Source organism: Chelonoidis abingdonii, chromosome 4 (genome assembly GCF_003597395.2).
Source record: "Chelonoidis abingdonii isolate Lonesome George chromosome 4, CheloAbing_2.0, whole genome shotgun sequence".
NCBI classification, from domain to species: domain Eukaryota; kingdom Metazoa; phylum Chordata; order Testudines; family Testudinidae; genus Chelonoidis; species Chelonoidis abingdonii.
This window is the reverse complement of record NC_133772.1, coordinates 109,570,953-109,588,570: the sequence shown is the minus strand read 5'-3', so window position 1 is coordinate 109,588,570 and position 17,618 is coordinate 109,570,953. Positions and strand designations below refer to the sequence as shown.

The 17,618-nt window shown below is 45.2% G+C and overlaps 2 protein-coding genes across 5 annotated transcripts in view; one reads left to right on the top strand and one right to left on the bottom strand.

The window, feature by feature from the left end:
- The window catches only part of ALDH6A1 (aldehyde dehydrogenase 6 family member A1), a 22,344-nt gene extending 5,849 nt beyond the window's left edge, over positions 1–16,495 (top strand). For 2 of the 3 annotated variants that reach the window (XM_032801961.2, XM_032801962.2), the window contains 10 exons: positions 2,275–2,349; positions 3,922–4,083; positions 4,646–4,724; positions 5,028–5,330; positions 6,209–6,330; positions 6,607–6,796; positions 9,208–9,389; positions 11,940–12,119; positions 14,474–14,572; positions 14,874–16,495. In XM_032801961.2, coding sequence (XP_032657852.2) covers positions 2,275–2,349; positions 3,922–4,083; positions 4,646–4,724; positions 5,028–5,330; positions 6,209–6,330; positions 6,607–6,796; positions 9,208–9,389; positions 11,940–12,119; positions 14,474–14,572; positions 14,874–14,978 — 1,497 coding nt within the window. In that variant the 3' untranslated portion in view covers positions 14,979–16,495. Of the gene's footprint in view, positions 1–2,274; positions 2,350–3,370; positions 3,806–3,921; positions 4,084–4,645; positions 4,725–5,027; positions 5,331–6,208; positions 6,331–6,606; positions 6,797–9,207; positions 9,390–11,939; positions 12,120–14,473; positions 14,573–14,873 lie in introns of those variants that run through there. The other variant, XM_032801964.2, reaches the window with a different exon arrangement.
- A 346-nt stretch (positions 16,496–16,841) lies between these two features.
- Positions 16,842–17,618, bottom strand: part of BBOF1 (basal body orientation factor 1) — a 23,515-nt gene continuing 22,738 nt past the window's right edge. For both annotated transcript variants that reach the window (XM_075065549.1, XM_032801965.2), the window contains exon 11: positions 16,842–17,208. In XM_075065549.1, the coding sequence (XP_074921650.1) occupies positions 17,088–17,208 (121 nt within the window). In that variant the 3' untranslated portion in view covers positions 16,842–17,087. The remainder of the gene's footprint in view (positions 17,209–17,618) is intronic.

Here is a 17,618-nt window from a genome sequence, read left to right as displayed (position 1 = left end):
GATAGCTACGGAAGAGCTACCCACAATGCAACGCTTCAGAAATCGACGTTAGCCTCGGACCATGGACGCACAACGCCGAATTACTGTGCCTAGTGTGGCCGCATGAAATCGAATTTATAATATCAGTTTTATAAAACCGATTTTAGCTAATTCGATATTATCCCGTAGTGTAGACGTGGCCTCAGTGTTTGGCACTTATGCAGATCAGATGCTAAGGTCTTAGGTAAGGCACCCAGAATATGAGGAACGTACAACTAGTGACTACATGTGAAAAGTTTGGTTTAAATGATTCACATGAGAACTCTGTGGCAGAGACAGGGATGGGCAGCATTCAGCCATCTTAACCATGAGCCAGTCCTGCTCTTCCTGTAGTCCCCTGCCTCATTCAGTACAAATCTTCCAACTTCTGCAACAAATAAGGCAGGGGCCCTACAGACAGAAGTCCCCTTTAATACTCAACCCTGATTTATCACCAGAATAGGCCCATCCTGTCCACTAAACAAGGTAAGGGTCCTGTGGGGAAGAAAATGGTGGTGATGTAACTGAAGACTGTACCATAATGCAGACACACAAGGGGCTGAATTAATGTTGCACAGGCAGCCGTAATTCTGGCATTTCCCAACTTTTGATTATTTAAGTTACAAAGTCAAACAATCTTCTTTTAATGGAATTTTTTTGTGTGCAATTTCCCAGCTCTTAAAAAAGCAAATTGGGGGGAAAAAACCCAGAAATTCCATTATGTGGCATCCTATTGACACCCCATGGGCCATTAGTTGGAACCTTGAGATCCACCACAAAGACCTCAGTTACTTCACTTAATGGAGTAACTGATGCCAATAGTAAGTTGTCATCCTGTAGTGGCCCAGCAGTTGATGGAGAGACATGCTTTGTCAATGAGTTTCACAGATATTTGCTGACCACTGAGGACTGGTGAGACTCCAAAGGCTTGGGTTCTATTGCAGGCTCTTTTGTTTATCTTTTTACAGTGCAATGTTTATAATCAAAAATAATAATATAAAGTGAGTACTGTGCACTTTGTATTCTATGTTGTAATTGAAATCAGTATATTTGAAAACGTAGAATAACATCTAAAAATATTGATAATTAATTTAAATTTGTATTCTATTATTAACAGCGCAATTAAAACTGCGATTAATCGCAACCATTTTTTAATCTATTTTGTTTTGCATGAATTGCATGTATTAACTGTGATTAATTGACAGCCCTAGTTATTACAGAGAAAATCCAGATTTACCCCTGCGCTGGAGGGCACATGCTTTGTGGGGATGTCACATGTGCAGCCTGGTCACTCGTAAGAGCAGTAAGAGGATGGAGTACATTCAACGAGGAGGGAATCTTTGAAGATTATAGCTGTTATAATTAAAGTCCCTACTGAGCATGTGCAAATTGCGATTCCTCCCCCACCCCCAAGTGGGTGGATTTGTATGGTGACAGCAAAAGGCATCTATAAAATCATGACTGGTGTGGAGAAAGTAAATATGGAAGTGTTATTTAGTCCTCATAACAGAAGAACTAGGAGTCACCAAATGAAATTAATACGCAGCAGGTTTATAACAAACAAAAGGAAGTATTTTTTCACACAACACACAGTCAATCCACGGAACTTGCCAGAGGATGTTGTGAAGGCCAAGTCTATAACAGGGTTAAAAAAAGATCTGGATAGGTCCATCAATGGCTGTTGTCCAGGATGGACAGGGATGGTGTCCCTAGCCTATGTTTTGCCAGAAACTGTGACGGGATGGACAGTTGGTGGTTACCTGTCCTGTTCATTCCCTCTGGGGCACCTGACATTGGCCACTGCCGGAAGACAGGATACTGGGGTAGATGGACCTTTGGTCGGACCCAGTATGGCCACTCTTATGTCCCTAACACAAAGGCCATCTCCCTGCCAAATTTCAAGTCTTTACTCCAAAACTTTTGGGTGTTAGAGCTTTTTAAAGAAAAAGTTCCCAGAATTTGTTAACTTGCAAGACAACGTATTTTCTTTTAGCCTTCCTCTCAGAAATGACTAAACCATTCTGGCTGAAATTTTCCCCCAAAATTGACCCTTGAGAGAGAGACCTAGTATAGAAGATTTCAGCTTGAACTGTTCGAGTCTGCCAAAGTTATAAGCAACTGAACACAGGGTCTTTTAAATGGGAAGTGTCGGGCAACATTAAAAATAGGTGGTGCTAGCAGCCTCTTCTGTAAGGTATCTAAGCACAAAAGGGAGGCAGAAACACCACCCACTAACCTGTGCTTTGTCTTCTGCAGCCAGCAACAAAATTGTTCATTGATGGGAAGTTTGTTGAATCCAAAACCACCGAATGGATCGATATCCACAACCCAGTAAGTGAAATGACCTCTGCTGCTGTGTGGGCCCTTGCTGTGGTCAGGAAGGGGTTCCACCTCACTGAAGTTACTTGGGGAGATGCAGGGAATGTGACTGTCTTGCAGTTGCCTTCTTAGGGGTCAACTGCCTTCTCAAGGTTAATGCCAGACCCAGTAGAAATGATGAACACTGCCTTCTCTCCCCTATATGGTAGATCTCCGAGAGGAGACTTAGGCCCCTTTTTCCACTCTTTGCACACTGAAGGGGCTCTGTGACTAGTACATCAAATTAGTAAATGGTTTCTGTCATAGAATCATAGAAGCGCAGGACTGGACTTAGTGATTCGATGTAAGCCTGAAGGTAAACTCCTGGCAGAGACTGGAGTAGACTCCACCTCCCCTCCAAGGGGGAGGAGAGAATCCTGGCTGGAATCTGAGGTTCTTTTCCCCACTTTTGATGGAGCTGCCATGTTTAAGCTGTGAAATTCCAGTGAATTTGGCATCACGTACCATATTGGATGCAGTTGCTTTATGAGTCTGGTCTCAGAACTCCGATTTTGTTAAATTCATTTCTGTGTCTGCTTCTAGGGGGCAGATTCAGTTGAGACTGCATGGAGGGGGATCATGCCTGACCCTTGCATCAGGTGTCTAGACAGTGGGTTCTCAGACTTTTCTATGTGTGGAGCCCCATTTTGACATTATAGTTATTTGTACATATTGTTCTTGATAGTGATCAGAACAATTACACTCATTCAGCAAAGTTGGCTCAGCCAACTAAACTCATTGGATCTAGTGAGGAGATTCATTCTTTGCAAGGCTACTCGCTTTCTTGTTTTATTTCTTCTCCTCTTGCTCTGAACGGTTACTTATCTTTATTTTGCAGATGTCTCTCTGAATGATGTAACTGATGATCTCTGTTATATCAAAACAATTTTTAAAAAACCTACATTAAAAGAATGTTACGGTTGCTAAAACAAGCTCTCAAAAGATAGGAAATGCTGAATTTATGGTCGTCCATACTAATTATGATATAGTACTTAACTTCGTAATCACTTACTGATTTTTCCAAAGGATGTATGCCTCATTTAGAGCACAAGAGGAACAGCAGATGAGGCATGGAAAAGACTGTTATACAGAGAGAGACTGCTGTCCTTAGGATCCTGTCTTATGCACAGCAGATGTGTAGTGAAGAGGCTGAGAGATACAGGAAGCAAAAAGAATCTCTTAGTTAAAGCACTGACGAAACTGAACCCAGGAGAAATGGGTTCCATCTCTGACTTTGCTATAGTCACTGTCAGGCAGGTCCCTTAAACCAAAATGTTCAGAGGTGGCCACTAACTATTTGTTTTCTCGATGCCCGTCTTGAGACACCTACAGCTTGATTTTCAGAGGTGCTGAGCACTCAACTCTAGTTGAAGCTGTGTCCTCAAAGTATGTGAGGGAAGGAGTTTCTCCCTGACATCAGGGAAATCATGTAAGTATGGTTCCATTTTAGAAAGATATCAGATAAGGGATGTGAAAGGGGCATTGAATGGCTGAGGGAGATGGCATGAAGAGGATGAGTTTTGATGTAATTGGTTGTTCCATCAGGCCACAAATGAGGTGGTTGGTCGTGTCCCGAAGGCCACACAGAGCGAGATGGAGGCAGCTGTGACTTCATGCAAAAAAGCTTTACGGAACTGGTCAGAGACATCTGTTCTGAGCCGCCAGCAAATCTTGCTGCGTTACCAGCAGCTCATCAAGGACAACCTGGTGAGATGCTTGAGTACTGTTTCCTGGGCTCATGGCAGGGCAGTGCTGCCTGGGTTTGTGAGCAGAATGGGGGTGGCATACCTCGTGCCAGGGAAGGGATGATGTGGTGCTCTTCAGGCCCATGGGGACAAAGAAGGCAATATTGCCTGCAGATACAGGGAAGGGCAGATTGTTAGTTGCATTTTATCTTTACACCAAGTGCTGTTTCAATATGGAGTCAGTGAAGGCAAAAGGGAGAAATATCTGCAAGAGTTGTTCTCACTACGGCTTTGTAGTTCTAAATCCCCAGATTGCATGGCTGTGACGCCATAGGATTCAGACTGGCCCTACAATTCCAGTTGTCCTAATTAAAACAGTCCCTTTCTGTAGGTTGTTGGCTTCTCACACATACAGTGACTCATTAAGAAGTAGCAAATTGGGTAGTGTTTCCTTTCCAAGTCCCTCGTTGCTGGTCCATTCGTTGTGGTATTTGGCTATTTGTGGAACAGTCTATCCTGCTTCTACCTCCCACTTGTGCTGGTTGACCCTTTTTCTCTCTCACTCTCTCTCTTTTTATTTCCAGAAAGAAGTTGCCAAACTCATCACTTTGGAGCAAGGAAAGACCCTGGCTGATGCTGAGGGAGACGTATTCCGAGGCCTCCGTAAGCTAGTGGCTCCTCCCACTATAAGGGGCTTTCAGAAGCTATGGGCAGGGTAAAAGCCCAATGAGCAACAGGGGCTGTAGAACACGAGAAAGTAGCACCCTTCATAGCTTATAAGAATCCATTTACAGCCAGCCAAGCTACTGTACTTGGCCATGCAGGGAGTGTTCATGGTGTATGGGAGCTGTAAGTTGTGGGGAAAGATGCAGGAAGGGAGAATTGCATTGTGGAATTCTAAAGAAGGCGGTTTTGAGGATGAGTGGTAGGAGCTCACTCTTTGGCATATCACCCTTTCTGCTGCAGAGGTGGTTGAGCACGCCTGTAGTGTGACATCCCTTATGTTGGGAGAGACCCTGCCCTCCATCACTAAGGACATGGACACTTACACCTTTCGCCTGCCTCTGGGAGTGTGTGCAGGGATTGCACCATTCAATTTCCCAGCCATGATTCCTCTCTGGATGTTCCCCATGGCCATGGTTTGTGGTAACACCTTCTTGATGAAGCCATCGGAGCGTGTGCCAGGAGCACTCATGTTCCTTGCAAAGCTGTTACAGGACGCTGGTGCCCCTGATGGGACTCTGAACATCATCCATGGGCAACATGAAGGTAAACTCAGGCTAGTCTGCTGAGTTGGCTACAGAGTGTGAGGGTGTGTTGGGGCATGTGTCCTTTGAGAGGAGGCATAGAGATGTTAGGGTTTCCACTGTTATGAACCAGCATGGTGTTTGGGAAAGTGGGACATGGGGGATCCAGGGAAGTGCAAGGCTGATGATGCAGGACAATAGAGAAACCTTTAAAGAAAGAGGGTGGACAGCATTTAAATCTGGATGTACATTTAGATTCCTAGGATGGTCTTTTCAAAGTGTCCAAGTGACTTAGGAACATAAGTACCGTTGACTTAGGAAACTTGTACTCCGAAGTCACTTAGGCACATCTGAAAAAATCACCCTCGGTGCCTAAATTCAGATTTAGGAGCCTAACTTGAAGCACCCAGTTTGACAGATTTTGGATGGTTAAAAAGTAAGATGGGTTCTGGCAGTTCTGGAGCTGGAAGAACATTAAGATATAAAGGATAAGGAGTTCTGTGAACTCCAGTGTGTAGTAGGGACTGGAGTGGGAGAAAGTGGCTGGGGTTCAAGTGCCAGAAGGGGAAAGGCCAGGGTGAGTGGAGGAGCTGGGATGTGGCTGCTATGGGGACAGAGTGATGAGGACTGGGGAGCCAGGTAGGAGAACAGAGGGGCGGTGGTTCAAGTGCTGGACAGTGAGCAGAGGGAGGGGATGGGCAGCAGTGGAACCCCTGTAATGGTAGTACATAGGGGGGCAGGAATCTGGGTTCTTGGGCTGTGGATAGTAGAGGGGTGAACATTGTGGAGATGGGGGTGGAAGGCCTGAAGGGACCATTTTGATCAAAATGGTCCCTTCCAGCCTTGAACACTCTGGAGAAGAATTTGAGTCCCATATAATGAGCTGTTTCCTTTTTGAAGCTGTGAATTTTATTTGTGACCATCCGGATATCAAGGCAATCAGCTTCGTGGGGTCCAATCAGGCTGGAGAGTACATCTATGAAAGAGGATCCCGGAATGGCAAGAGAGTCCAGTCCAACATGGTAATGCCCCTCAGTGTTTCAACCTACAGGCCCCTCAGTGTTTCAACCTACAGGCTGCTACTCCCTTGCATTCATGCTTAAGACCTTTTCCATTCTGTGTCTGGGACTGACTTGAATTTAGGCAGTTGGATGTGCTGAGAGAGATTAAGCTTCCCTTTCTACTAGGATGTGAGCAGCTCAGTAACAGTTACGATATGAAGTTGTTACTGCAGAGCTGGAAAGAAAGTCGGCCAGGTGTACTTAGCAGTTTGAGATTGTATATGTCTTGTATTTTAGGGAGCCAAGAACCATGGTGTGGTGATGCCCGATGCCAATAAGGAGAACACCTTGAATCAGCTTGTTGGAGCTGCTTTTGGAGCAGCTGGCCAGCGCTGCATGGCCCTATCTACAGCCGTATTAGTGGGAGAGGCAAAGAAATGGCTGCCAGAGCTGGTGGAGAGAGCCAAGAACCTGCGAGTTAATGCAGGTACAGATCTGTTTGGGAGCTTCAGGTTAAAAACCTGGCTTGTGTGTTTTTGTATATCTGGTACATTGCAGTGTGTGACTGTGAGGTCTTGGCTCCATGGGTTTGGTGCATGGAGGTGGGGGCTGGAAGACTGCCTGCTTGGAGGCTACGTGGGTGTGTGACAAGAAGTCTGGATTCAGCACCACGTGGTTGGGGTCCTGGGGGGATCTGTTGTGAAGGAGGGCTTGACTGTGTTACTAGAACTCTCATTTTACTTTCACAACAACAGGCAGTTTATAACTGTGAGTTTAGGGTTTTGTGTAAAAAGACTCAGCCGTACCTTTAACATAGCAACTCCACTTATAACATTAACAGACTTTTCTTCTAGGAATGTTTCCCTTTCTTTCAATTTGTGTTCAGTAAAGCCCTTTGGATGAAAGCATATATCTTTCGGGGAGGGGGATAAGTCAATCCGCTGTTGGATTTTGTAGTTGATGTAAACAAAAAAGAAACAAACAAAGGTAGCTGATGTAAAGATCTTTGCCGTTCACATACATCTTTATTGAAAAATAATTGAAAAACTTGATATATAGATTACTTTGCATTTCTTGGATGTTCATTTTCCAGCTCCATTTATAGGCCTTGTACAATGTATTTCTAACTATATGTGAATTGGGTTTTTCCATTATATTTTATTTTTAACTTTATCACACTATAGAGCTCTCTATTGAGTTACATTGTTATGTCTGAACAAAAACGTAAGTAGTCCCCCTCTTTTCTGCCAGCATAGATGCCTTCCCTCCACCCCATCTCCTATTTTTTGAAGATATACTTTTGAGAGGACCATCCTATTAATGAGACATCATTAACAGAAGTATTACAGTTATATTGAAATGAGGCTCTTGCTATTTAGGACTAGCTTAACTAAAACAAAGACTTAATCATTTTGCATCTTCTCCATTCTAATTCTCCTTAAATATGTTTGTGGACCTCCAGCATACACTGAGTCTCCATTTGAGCAGCCAGTTGGAGGCATATGTGGATTAAAGATTGATTAAAAAAAAAAAATTAAATTATCTCTCTCTCTCTCTCACCCCCCTCCCCACACACACACACACAGTACAGGGGAGTTAAAAAGTCAAAAGACAGACTAAAAACAAAAAGGCTTCATTATATTTTTTTAAAGCTCATGGTTTCTGAGGCCAATTTCATGACTTTTCAGGATCCGACTCATGATTTTTAATCTCTTGAGATTGGCAATACTGCATGTAGTAAGTGAAGGCCCTGATAAAGGCCCAGTATGAGGCCTGAACTAAAGTAATGGTCAAGACTTAGCTAAAAAGCAAAGTCAAGCTGTGAGCTGGAAGCCGGCTCGGTTCACAGATGCTGGCAAGGAAACGGCTGATAATGCATAAACATATATTCACCTAGCATATTGAAGTATAAACACGGTACCAGAACACCTTTATATTGGAACATTCCACAGATAAGAAAGAACAGGCCAACCCATCCCAATAACAGGGGCAAAAGGGTAAAATGATGGATAGAGTTGTTTTGATCGAACCAAGTTGTACAAGGTGAGAGGCAGCCCCTGACTACATAAAGGGGTTGCACCTCAATATGTCAGGAGTGATGTGTAACTTGTTTGTACCTGTGTATAAGAATGTATGCCTGGGGCAGTGTCTGGGTCCAGGCTAGGGGGCAGTGGAAAGTCCCGCCATTGAGCCGGGTCCATTGCCAAGAGGCACCTTCTCGTACTATGCCCTGAGTTAGGCTAGGAAACCTACAGGGAACTATTATTGTGTCCAATACGGCAATAAACCTGGCCGACGTGCCTTCATACCTTACTAGACTCTGTGGTCATTGGGGGTTCTCTTCGGGTCTGTTGTGTTAGCTATCTGCGCAGAGCTGGGGCAGCACACAGAGGGAACACACACAATGCAGCCGAGTGATACCAACAAGGAGAGAGCAGAGCACCAAACCAGTAGCATCTGACACCTCCTCTGACAACACTGCAGACTAAACAAACTCAGTTCCCTTTTGACTCCATCTTATGCTTGTTTTTAGCAGCTATCGTGTATCATATACAGGACAAGATGACCTCTTGTTACCTTTCCCCCTCTATGGTTCAGAAAGGCTTTTGCAAAACTTTCAAAATTTTCAGAACTCACCACAGCAACTGTCAGCTCTGTGTGTTTTGGGTGTGGGGACCTTTGTCTCTCTGATTTGGAAGCATGGGGCTTTTCTGTTGGTTAGGGGATCCCCTATGGGTTTGGAATTCAGGGTCTCTTGGTTCTGTGCGTTTGAGTTTTGTGTTCCTCTCCTACTTGATTTTAGGATTCTTGTATCTTTGCTGGGAAGGTAGTTGTTGGTTGTTCTTTGAATATGAAACCATCACAGTTCAAACCTTTCCCTGCTTCTGTACTTCAAAGGAGACCAACCAGGAGCAGATCTGGGGCCCTTGATCACCCCCCAAGCTAAGGAGCGGGTCTGCCACCTGATTGAGAGTGGAGTGAAGGAAGGAGCTGCCCTCCTCCTGGATGGACGAGACATCAAAGTGAAGGGTTATGAGAAAGGCAACTTCGTTGGACCAACCATCCTTGCTAAAGTCCAGGTGAGCTAGTCAATGGGCTGGTTACTGGATGCAAAGGAATGAAGTATTTCATAGGTTTGGTGGAAAGAGTGGCACTTGTGGTCTGCCCAACACAGCTAGCAATGGCCCAGTGGGCTTATCAGCCTTGATAGGCTAGCTGGCAAATTGCTGGTTCAGTATGTGCATTTGAGCACTTAGGGGTGTTGCATGTATTAATTGGGCAGGGTAGGATGGTTAAGGTTCCAACCTCAGTATATCCTGAAACCTGGATTGGAGAGTGATAAATGAAGTGGTCTGTGACTGGACTGAGAGATGACTGCAGATGAAGCTCGGAAATTGGGAGGTAGAAGAGCATGGATGGGGTGATACAGGTAATTAATTGCCAAACCTGCAGCTCCTATGTAAGAAATTGGTGGCTGGAATGACAGTGGGAGAGTTGTAGGCAATGTGAGAGTGCAAGGGAGAAGGATGGTGGGTAGGGTGCAATAGGGTTGACTGGCAGGCAAAATATATGTCAAGTTGTAGTGATGTGATCACCCAGGCTGAGAGGATGGAAAGCTAGGAGTTTTGGAAACAGAAGCAAACCAGAGTGGATAAAAATCAATTATTAAAAAAAAAATGGACTTTTTAATTTAAATCAGATTTTTTTGATAAAATGCTTTTTGAGGAAAAAGCCTATCTAAAAATAGTTTTAAGATACATTATAGCTCAAAAATATCTCATCATGGAATAGGGATTATACATTCTAATTCTATAGTATGAGACAATATATTCATGTAATGTTGTTTAAGAAAAGTTTTGTAAATGAATTCCATTAGTTCATGGATTAAGGACCCAATTTTATGGTGTTCCATGGGCTTCTGTATAAATCATTTAGGTTAATCTTTCTATCTACCCAGTGCTCAATCTAGAAGATACCATTAGAGATGCTTAGTTTTACAGTTTTCAAACTGGATTTGTGTCTCCAGAGGTAACATGTTTGTTAACAGCAAAAATGTTTTTAAATAAATAAATTTAATATATAGAAGTGAGAAATAACAGACCTCAGCTCTATTGTCCCTCTGCAAATTTGTGTACAGAGTCAATCCCTTACCTCTCTCTCTAAAAGTGCAAAGTTTCAAAAAGTTCAATGAATAGAAGATTGTTGGGTGCGGAATAGATCAGGACAAGAAGAAGTCTGGAGATAAATGTGAGAAGCGAGGGACATATGCTTGTTTTGTTAAAATATTATATGTTTGCTGTTGAAGAAAAAAATCCATAATACTTAACGTTGTTGTTTTAGATAAATACAACAATTTAAATGTCTGTCTGGTGATGTTCTCCTCCTAATACAGCATGGCAAGAAAATCCTCCAAATATTAATGATTAACCTGTTGAATTGGAGCTAGTTCATCTCCCAGTGACTTCATAAATGTCTGCTTCAATTACCTTTGCTAAATGAAACAACCAAACAATCATTCATTTTCTGATATAGCTGTAAAACTAATCTGAAAAGTTTTCAAAATAAATTACTGTTTAAAAATGTATAGTGTATAGTGTGTACCTTCTAAAAATGAAACCTACATCTATCTGAGTTGTGAAGAATATGTATTAAGGTTATAATAACCAACAAGAATGCACTTTTATGTAGAAAACCATGATTAAACTGAGTCTTCCTGACTAGTGACTTAAATCAAACCCACCTATAAACCAGTCCTGACTGAATCTAGGGCCCTTGATCAACCCTCAGGCGGAAGAGTAGATTTGTCACTTGACTGAGAGCAGGCAGTGGATGTGGTAGTTGGGCGTTGACAGATGGCAGGGCATGGCATTGGGGTTGGTAGCTACCAGTGCATGAGGGACAGTGGGGCATGCAAATTCAACAAGGACAAATGCAAAATACTCCACTTAGGAAGAAATAATCAGTTGCACACATGCAAAATGAGAAATGACTGCCCTAGGAAGGAGTACTGCAGAAAGGGATCGGGGCGGGTCATAGTGGATCACAAGTTAAATATGAGAGAACAGTTTCAAAAAATATGTGACCATAATTCTGGGAGGTATTAACAGGAATGTTGTAAGACATGAAAATAATTCTTCCACGCCACTCCGCGCTGATTAGGCCTCAACTGGAGTATTGCGTCCATTTCTGGGTGCCACATTTCAGAAGGATGTGGACAAATTGGAGAATGTCCAGAGAAGAGCAACAGAAATTATTAAAGGTCTAGAAAACATGACCTATGAGGGTAAATTGAAAAAAATGGGTTTGTTTCATTTGGAGAAGTGAGGACAAAGAAGGAACATAAGTTTTCAAGTACATAAAAGGTTGTTTCAAGGAAGAGGGATGGCCTAGATAATACTTAGTCCTGCCATGAGTGCAGGGGACTGAACTAGATGACTTCTTGAGGTTCTTTCCAGTCCTACGATTCTATGATTCTATGCAGGGTGATGTCTAGTGAGATGAAGGATGGTGAGTGATGATGGGAATGCTCTGAGGGTTTGATGTGTGTGTGGGGTGGTCTCTGCTTTGGGGCTGTCTATGGCATTTCCTTGACATGAGTTTTTTGTTTTCTGCTGTTTCTGCGTTGGCAGCCAAGCATGACCTGCTATAAGGAGGAAATCTTTGGGCCAGTTCTAGTGGTTCTGGAAGCAGACACTCTTGATGAAGCAATTGAGATAGTGAACAGAAATCCCTATGGAAATGGAACTGCAATCTTCACCACCAATGGCGCCACCGCTAGGAAATACTCCCACTTGGTGGACGTGGGGCAGGTATGCATCCATAGGCTAATGTATAGAGTAGAACAGGGGTCGGCAACCTTTCAGAAGTGGTGTGCCGAGTCTTCATTTATTCACTCTAATTTAAGGTTTCGCGTGCCAGTCGTATATTTTAATGTTTTTTAGAAGGTCTCTCTCTACAAGTCTCTATATTAAATAACTAAACTATTGTTGTATTGTAAAATAAACAAGGTTTTCAAAATGTTTAAGAAGCTTCATTTAAAATTAAATTAAAATGTTGATCTTACACCACCAACCCACTCAGCCCGCTGCTGGTCTGGGGTTCTGTTCACCTAGGCCGGCAGCGGGCTGAGTGGGACCTGTGGCCGGGACCCCAGCTGGGAAGGGTCTGGCAGCCAGAACCCCAGACTGGCGGCGGGCTGTGTGGGGCTGGTGGCCAGGACCCCAGACCAGCAGTGGGCTGAGCGGCTCAGCTCACTGCCACTCAGGGATTCCATCCTCTGGCTGTTGCCAGCCAGGATCCCAGCTGCCAGACCCGCTCAGCCCAGTGCCAGTCTGGGGACCCGGCCCTGCCCACATACAGTGGGTACCTACTTTCTCCCTGGTTCTGGCCCATTCTCTTCCTCTCTCTGCACTGAGCTGGGCGTTGGAGTGGACTGAGCACAGGACTGGGAGTGAAGGGTCTGGCCAGGAGCTAAAATGAAGGAGGGGGCTCAGGGTTGGGGCAGGAGGTTTGGGTGTGGGGGCACTTACCTGGGCAGCTCCCATGTGGCGTGAAGGGTGCAGGTGGGAATGTGAGTGAGGGTGCAGGGACTCCTGTTTGGTGCTCAGGGTGGGGGTGGGGGCTCAGAATTCACATAAGACTCACAATCCAGGTCGTGTCCCTGACTCGCCGGCAGCGGCGCAGTATCCTCTCTCGCTCAACTGTCTGACAGTACGTTTGATTACGTGGTGTGTAGTGTGATCATATGTCTAATTGTGCGGGTGCATGGATGGAGTTTACCTTTTTTGTTGTTTTTTTGTTTTTTGTTGGGCGATTGGAGCGGGGGGACTGGGGATGTGGGGAGTGCAAGAGTCAGGGCGAAGGATGGGGGCATTGAGGGGGGTGCAGGTGTTCAGGGTTAGGGGCTGGGTCCATGTGTGGAGCAACACAAAGGCGTATCGCTGGATTAGATCGAGCTGATTGTTCATCGCTTGGTATGGTTATAGATGATGCTTCTTATCCTATCATCTAATTTCCCGTATGGTGATGTCAATAGTATTCTCCTCTCGTTGTCAACGGTTATTGTACTAGTTTAAACATGCAGACCGCCATTATTCTGGACGTGTTTCTTTTGATTTCTTTTTGTTCTCTTGCCTAGTTCAGTCAGCTGGGGTCCCAGTTGGGGCGGGGAGGCGTCAAGGAGTCAGTAATGTCGACAGAGGCTCTGTGGTACAGGGTCAGGGCAGCGGGGCACCGGGGTGTATGTGGGGGTGCGGGCTCAGGGCAGAGGGCTGGGTGTGTGTGGAAGAGGGGGGATCAGCTCAGGAGAAGCAGAGTGACTGCACCCCCAGAACCCCCAACCGCCTCTCCACTCCTTGGTTCCCCCCCTAACAGACCCGGGACTATTTATGCCCATCCACCCCCCCTGCTCCCTAACTGCCGCCTCCAGAGACCCCCACCCTAACCACCCCCAGATATACCACCCCCCATCCTGCTTCCTGTTCCTTGACTGCCCCCACCCCTTAGCCAACCCCCCTGCCCAGCCCTGGAGCCGGCCCCCTTATGGTGAGGCTCCTCGCTCATCCGGAGCCCTGCCGCCGCCACCCCGCCGCGTGCAGCCCTGCTATGCCCCGTCCCTCAGAGCGCTGTGCGCTCGGCAGCAGGGCTCCGGGCGAGCCGGGAGCGTCTTTTCCCTCCTCACGGAGCCAAACGCTGCCCCGCGGAAGCGCGCAGCCCCAGCCCCCAGAACACTGCGCGGGGGGTGGCAGGGCTCTGGGGGAAGGTGGGGCAAGGGCCGGCGGCTTGCTGTGCTAGGCCAGTGCTCAGGCGCGGGACCGTGGACTCCGCGGCTTGCCGCGTCGGTAGGATTTTTAATGACATTCGGAGTCCCAGGCAGCAGGCAGCCGCGTGCCATTAAAAATTGGCTCGCGTGCCATCAGTTGCTGACCCCTGGAATAGAATTATTCCCATCCGTGCTTGCTATGTACATGAGATACTCATCTAGTTCTGGCTTCTGATTTCTGTCTTAAGGTGTCATAATGTTTGATTAGGTAACGTACTATTATCTCATATTTAAGGAAACTGGATCTAGTATCTTTCAGGGGAAGAGAAATATGAGGCTGTTCTGTTGTTACAATCTGGTACTTGTTCCTTCTATTAATATGGTGGCTTTACTCTGATTTAGGTGGGTGTAAATGTTCCAATACCAGTGCCTCTGCCCATGTTCTCCTTCACTGGCTCACGTGCTTCGTTCAGAGGAGACACCAATTTCTATGGCAAACAGGTAACTCATCAAATTAGGAAACATAATGTGTTTTTGCTGCTCTGTGAACCTAGTGCAGGAAGCCAGGTGGAGGTGAGGGAAGAGACCGCCAGATTGTATTAACACGGTGGAGACTTGTGAGTGGAGGGAGAATTGAGCAATGTGCTTTATTGCTGGGGCAGAGACCTCAGGATGTTGGGAAGGGCAGAGAAGCTACTGGCAGCTCCCATGTTGGAGATCTTTGTACTCTGAAGGTATAGTGGGAGGCTTGCAGGAGTACCAAGGCCAAATGTACAACCCTTGTTTCTCTCATTTCCTTCAGGGGGTGCAGTTCTATACACAGCTGAAGACTATCATCTCTCAGTGGAAAGAGGAAGATGCCACAGTTACCAAGCCTGCTGTAGTTATGCCAACCATGGGAAACTAACCAGCTTTTACAGGGGTAGCATCCGTGGTGCCCTTCACCTTCTGTGCTACGGACTTCTTCCAGCTGTATACTGACTGCTTCTATTCCCTATTTCCCTGGGAATAGAAAGCCCTGTTCTCCCTAAGATCTCTATTTCCAAACAAATCAGGGAGCTCCTCATGTAACGCACAATCTAAGTTTTCTGTTGCTCTCAGCAATTTTTCAGTTAATTGAGTTCAGTTTCTCCCCAAGAGAAACACACTCTCCTTCAGTGACAGGTCAGATGACAAGCCTGGGCACAAATTCTCCCCTCCCACCAACCCTTCAAACTGAACTTGCACAGGCTCCATTTTCCACTATATCTATCTTTAGTCCCACTGATTCGGTGCTGCAGCTTTCTCCACATCCCTCTCTGGTCCAATATTCTGATTCCACCCCACTCTGAGAAACTCTCCCTGTTGCAGAGAAGTGGCTTTTCCATTATGGGCAGGTAGCAAGTTTGAGAGTGTCTCTGAAGTTCTGGAGAGTTTAACCCCATACCCACTGAACAGTTTTGAAGGGCCTGATGTTTGGGAACTGGCTGCTTTAAGAGTTTCACAAGGAGGTTTACAGGGGTGCTTGACTGAGTATCAAGGAGATTCCTGAGTGTAGAGTGAATCCTACCCTACCTCGCTCTGGTTAGAAACTTTGATCCCCATCATGTATGTATCCTGTCAACTCCTGTTAGTTTTCAGCTCTGACTGTTAGCTGAAACCACTTGCAGGGTGATGCTTCCTATAATAGCAGCAATGTGCCTATGTGCTCTGTGACTATGGAAGCAGAAGCAGAACCATATGTATGTCTACTCCTGGCTGGTGTTATTCAAGCCCTGTGAGATGGCATGGAATTGTCAGGAAGGAGGCATTTCCTTCCTCCAAAGGCAACCAATCTGAATCCTTTGGTTTCTTTTCCTGATTGTCATATGTCTGTGCTGCTACTGCCCACTACTTGATTCACTGTCACACCTGCTCAAGTGTGTGTGCATCTTTTAGTGACTGCAGGCCCTACTACTAGTGACAGGTGAGGTTCTCTTAGCCTATGTGATAAAGGTCTTTGCAGCTGGAGATCTGGGGTTCTATTCCCTGGGTGGGTGGGGAGGATTGGGTTTGAGCTGGTGACTCGATGCAGCCATGGAGTAGTTAAGGAAAGGTCCTGGGATGGGGTAAGATTAAAGAGATTATATTGGCTTCACTTGGACTCTGCTATAAGTGGCAGGGACTGGCAGAAAGTTGCTTCTTGCACCTGAGGAAAATCATTCTATTTAAGAGACTCTAATCATGATTCATTGGTCTAATTAAACAAACTGGATGCGAACACTTCATATCCTGCCTTCTGGTAAAGATGCCTTTTGTAACTGACAGCTGCCTGACTTTAATCCAGCTGCTATGGTGCCACTAATTTTTGTGTATTTTCTCTCAGGTTCTGTTATAGCCTAGAGGGGAAATGCTCATATTTATGCAATCTGATTGTGGATAAAAATTGCTAATGCATTTCTTCAATGAATGACCTTTTGAGGTTTTGTTGTGTTTTTTTTTAGTAAGATCTTGTCTGGATGTAGTGTTAATTTGCCTCTTGGGGTCAGCTGTACCATTGATCCTATTACTAAAGCTGCTTGGATCCAAGTTGCCACCTCCTTTTACACAGAGCTCACTTCTGCCAGGAAGACTTTTGCTGGTTCCACATACATATCACTCCATTCCAAATGCTCTTTATCCTTATAAAAAACACTTTTACTCTAGAGCAGAAAGAGATTGTCATCAGAATGCAGTGCCATCCCAGCCTCCAGCCCAGATTCCATTGGGCAGCTGGGGAAACCTTACCCACCTACAGAACTTGAGCCAGAGGAAGAAAAAATATTTTTTTAATTTTTGAGGAAAAAATCTTAAACACATGTTTATAAAATTAATATACAGTCCCCTTTCAGGCTGGTTTCAAATGAAAGCCAAACCAACACCATGATAAAATGGGGACATTAATGATTTCACAGCTGTGGCATCATTCCACTTACACAAGTGTCCCAGAAGAAAAGGTGCAGGTGAGGCAGTAACCATCATTACCTTACGTCTTGTTCAGTCAGAGTCTACAGCCACCTTACTCTGCTGTTTGTGACGTTACCATCTCAATATCTGGAAGGATTGCTCCATGAGAAGAGGGCTCTGATACTGGGACCTGCTGCGTGATGAAGGTCAGGCTGGGAGCAATGTTTTCAGTGCTGCAAAGGTAGCATTGCAGATGGATCAATAATAACATGCTGCCGTTCACCCAGACATGGTGGGAAGGGAAGTGGCTAAACAGTAACCTCTAATAAGATGTAAGCTTATGCTTTCAAATCTCTATTTTCTTCCCTTGTCAATCAGGCTCCGTTCTTCTCCCACCTCCTTCAGGCTCTTACCAAATCCTGTCAGCTCCTTCCTTTACAAACTCTAAAAATCCATCCTTTCCCATGCCAAGAACATCCTTGTTAACATCAAGGTTATCTCTTGCCTTGAATACAGTAGAAACTCAAGATATGAACACCGGAGTTTCAAACTGACTGGACACCATGTGGAACTAGAAGTAAGCAAAAAGGCACCAGCAGAAACAGCCCCCCTATTTTCCCTTCCCTCTCAACACCCCCCTCTC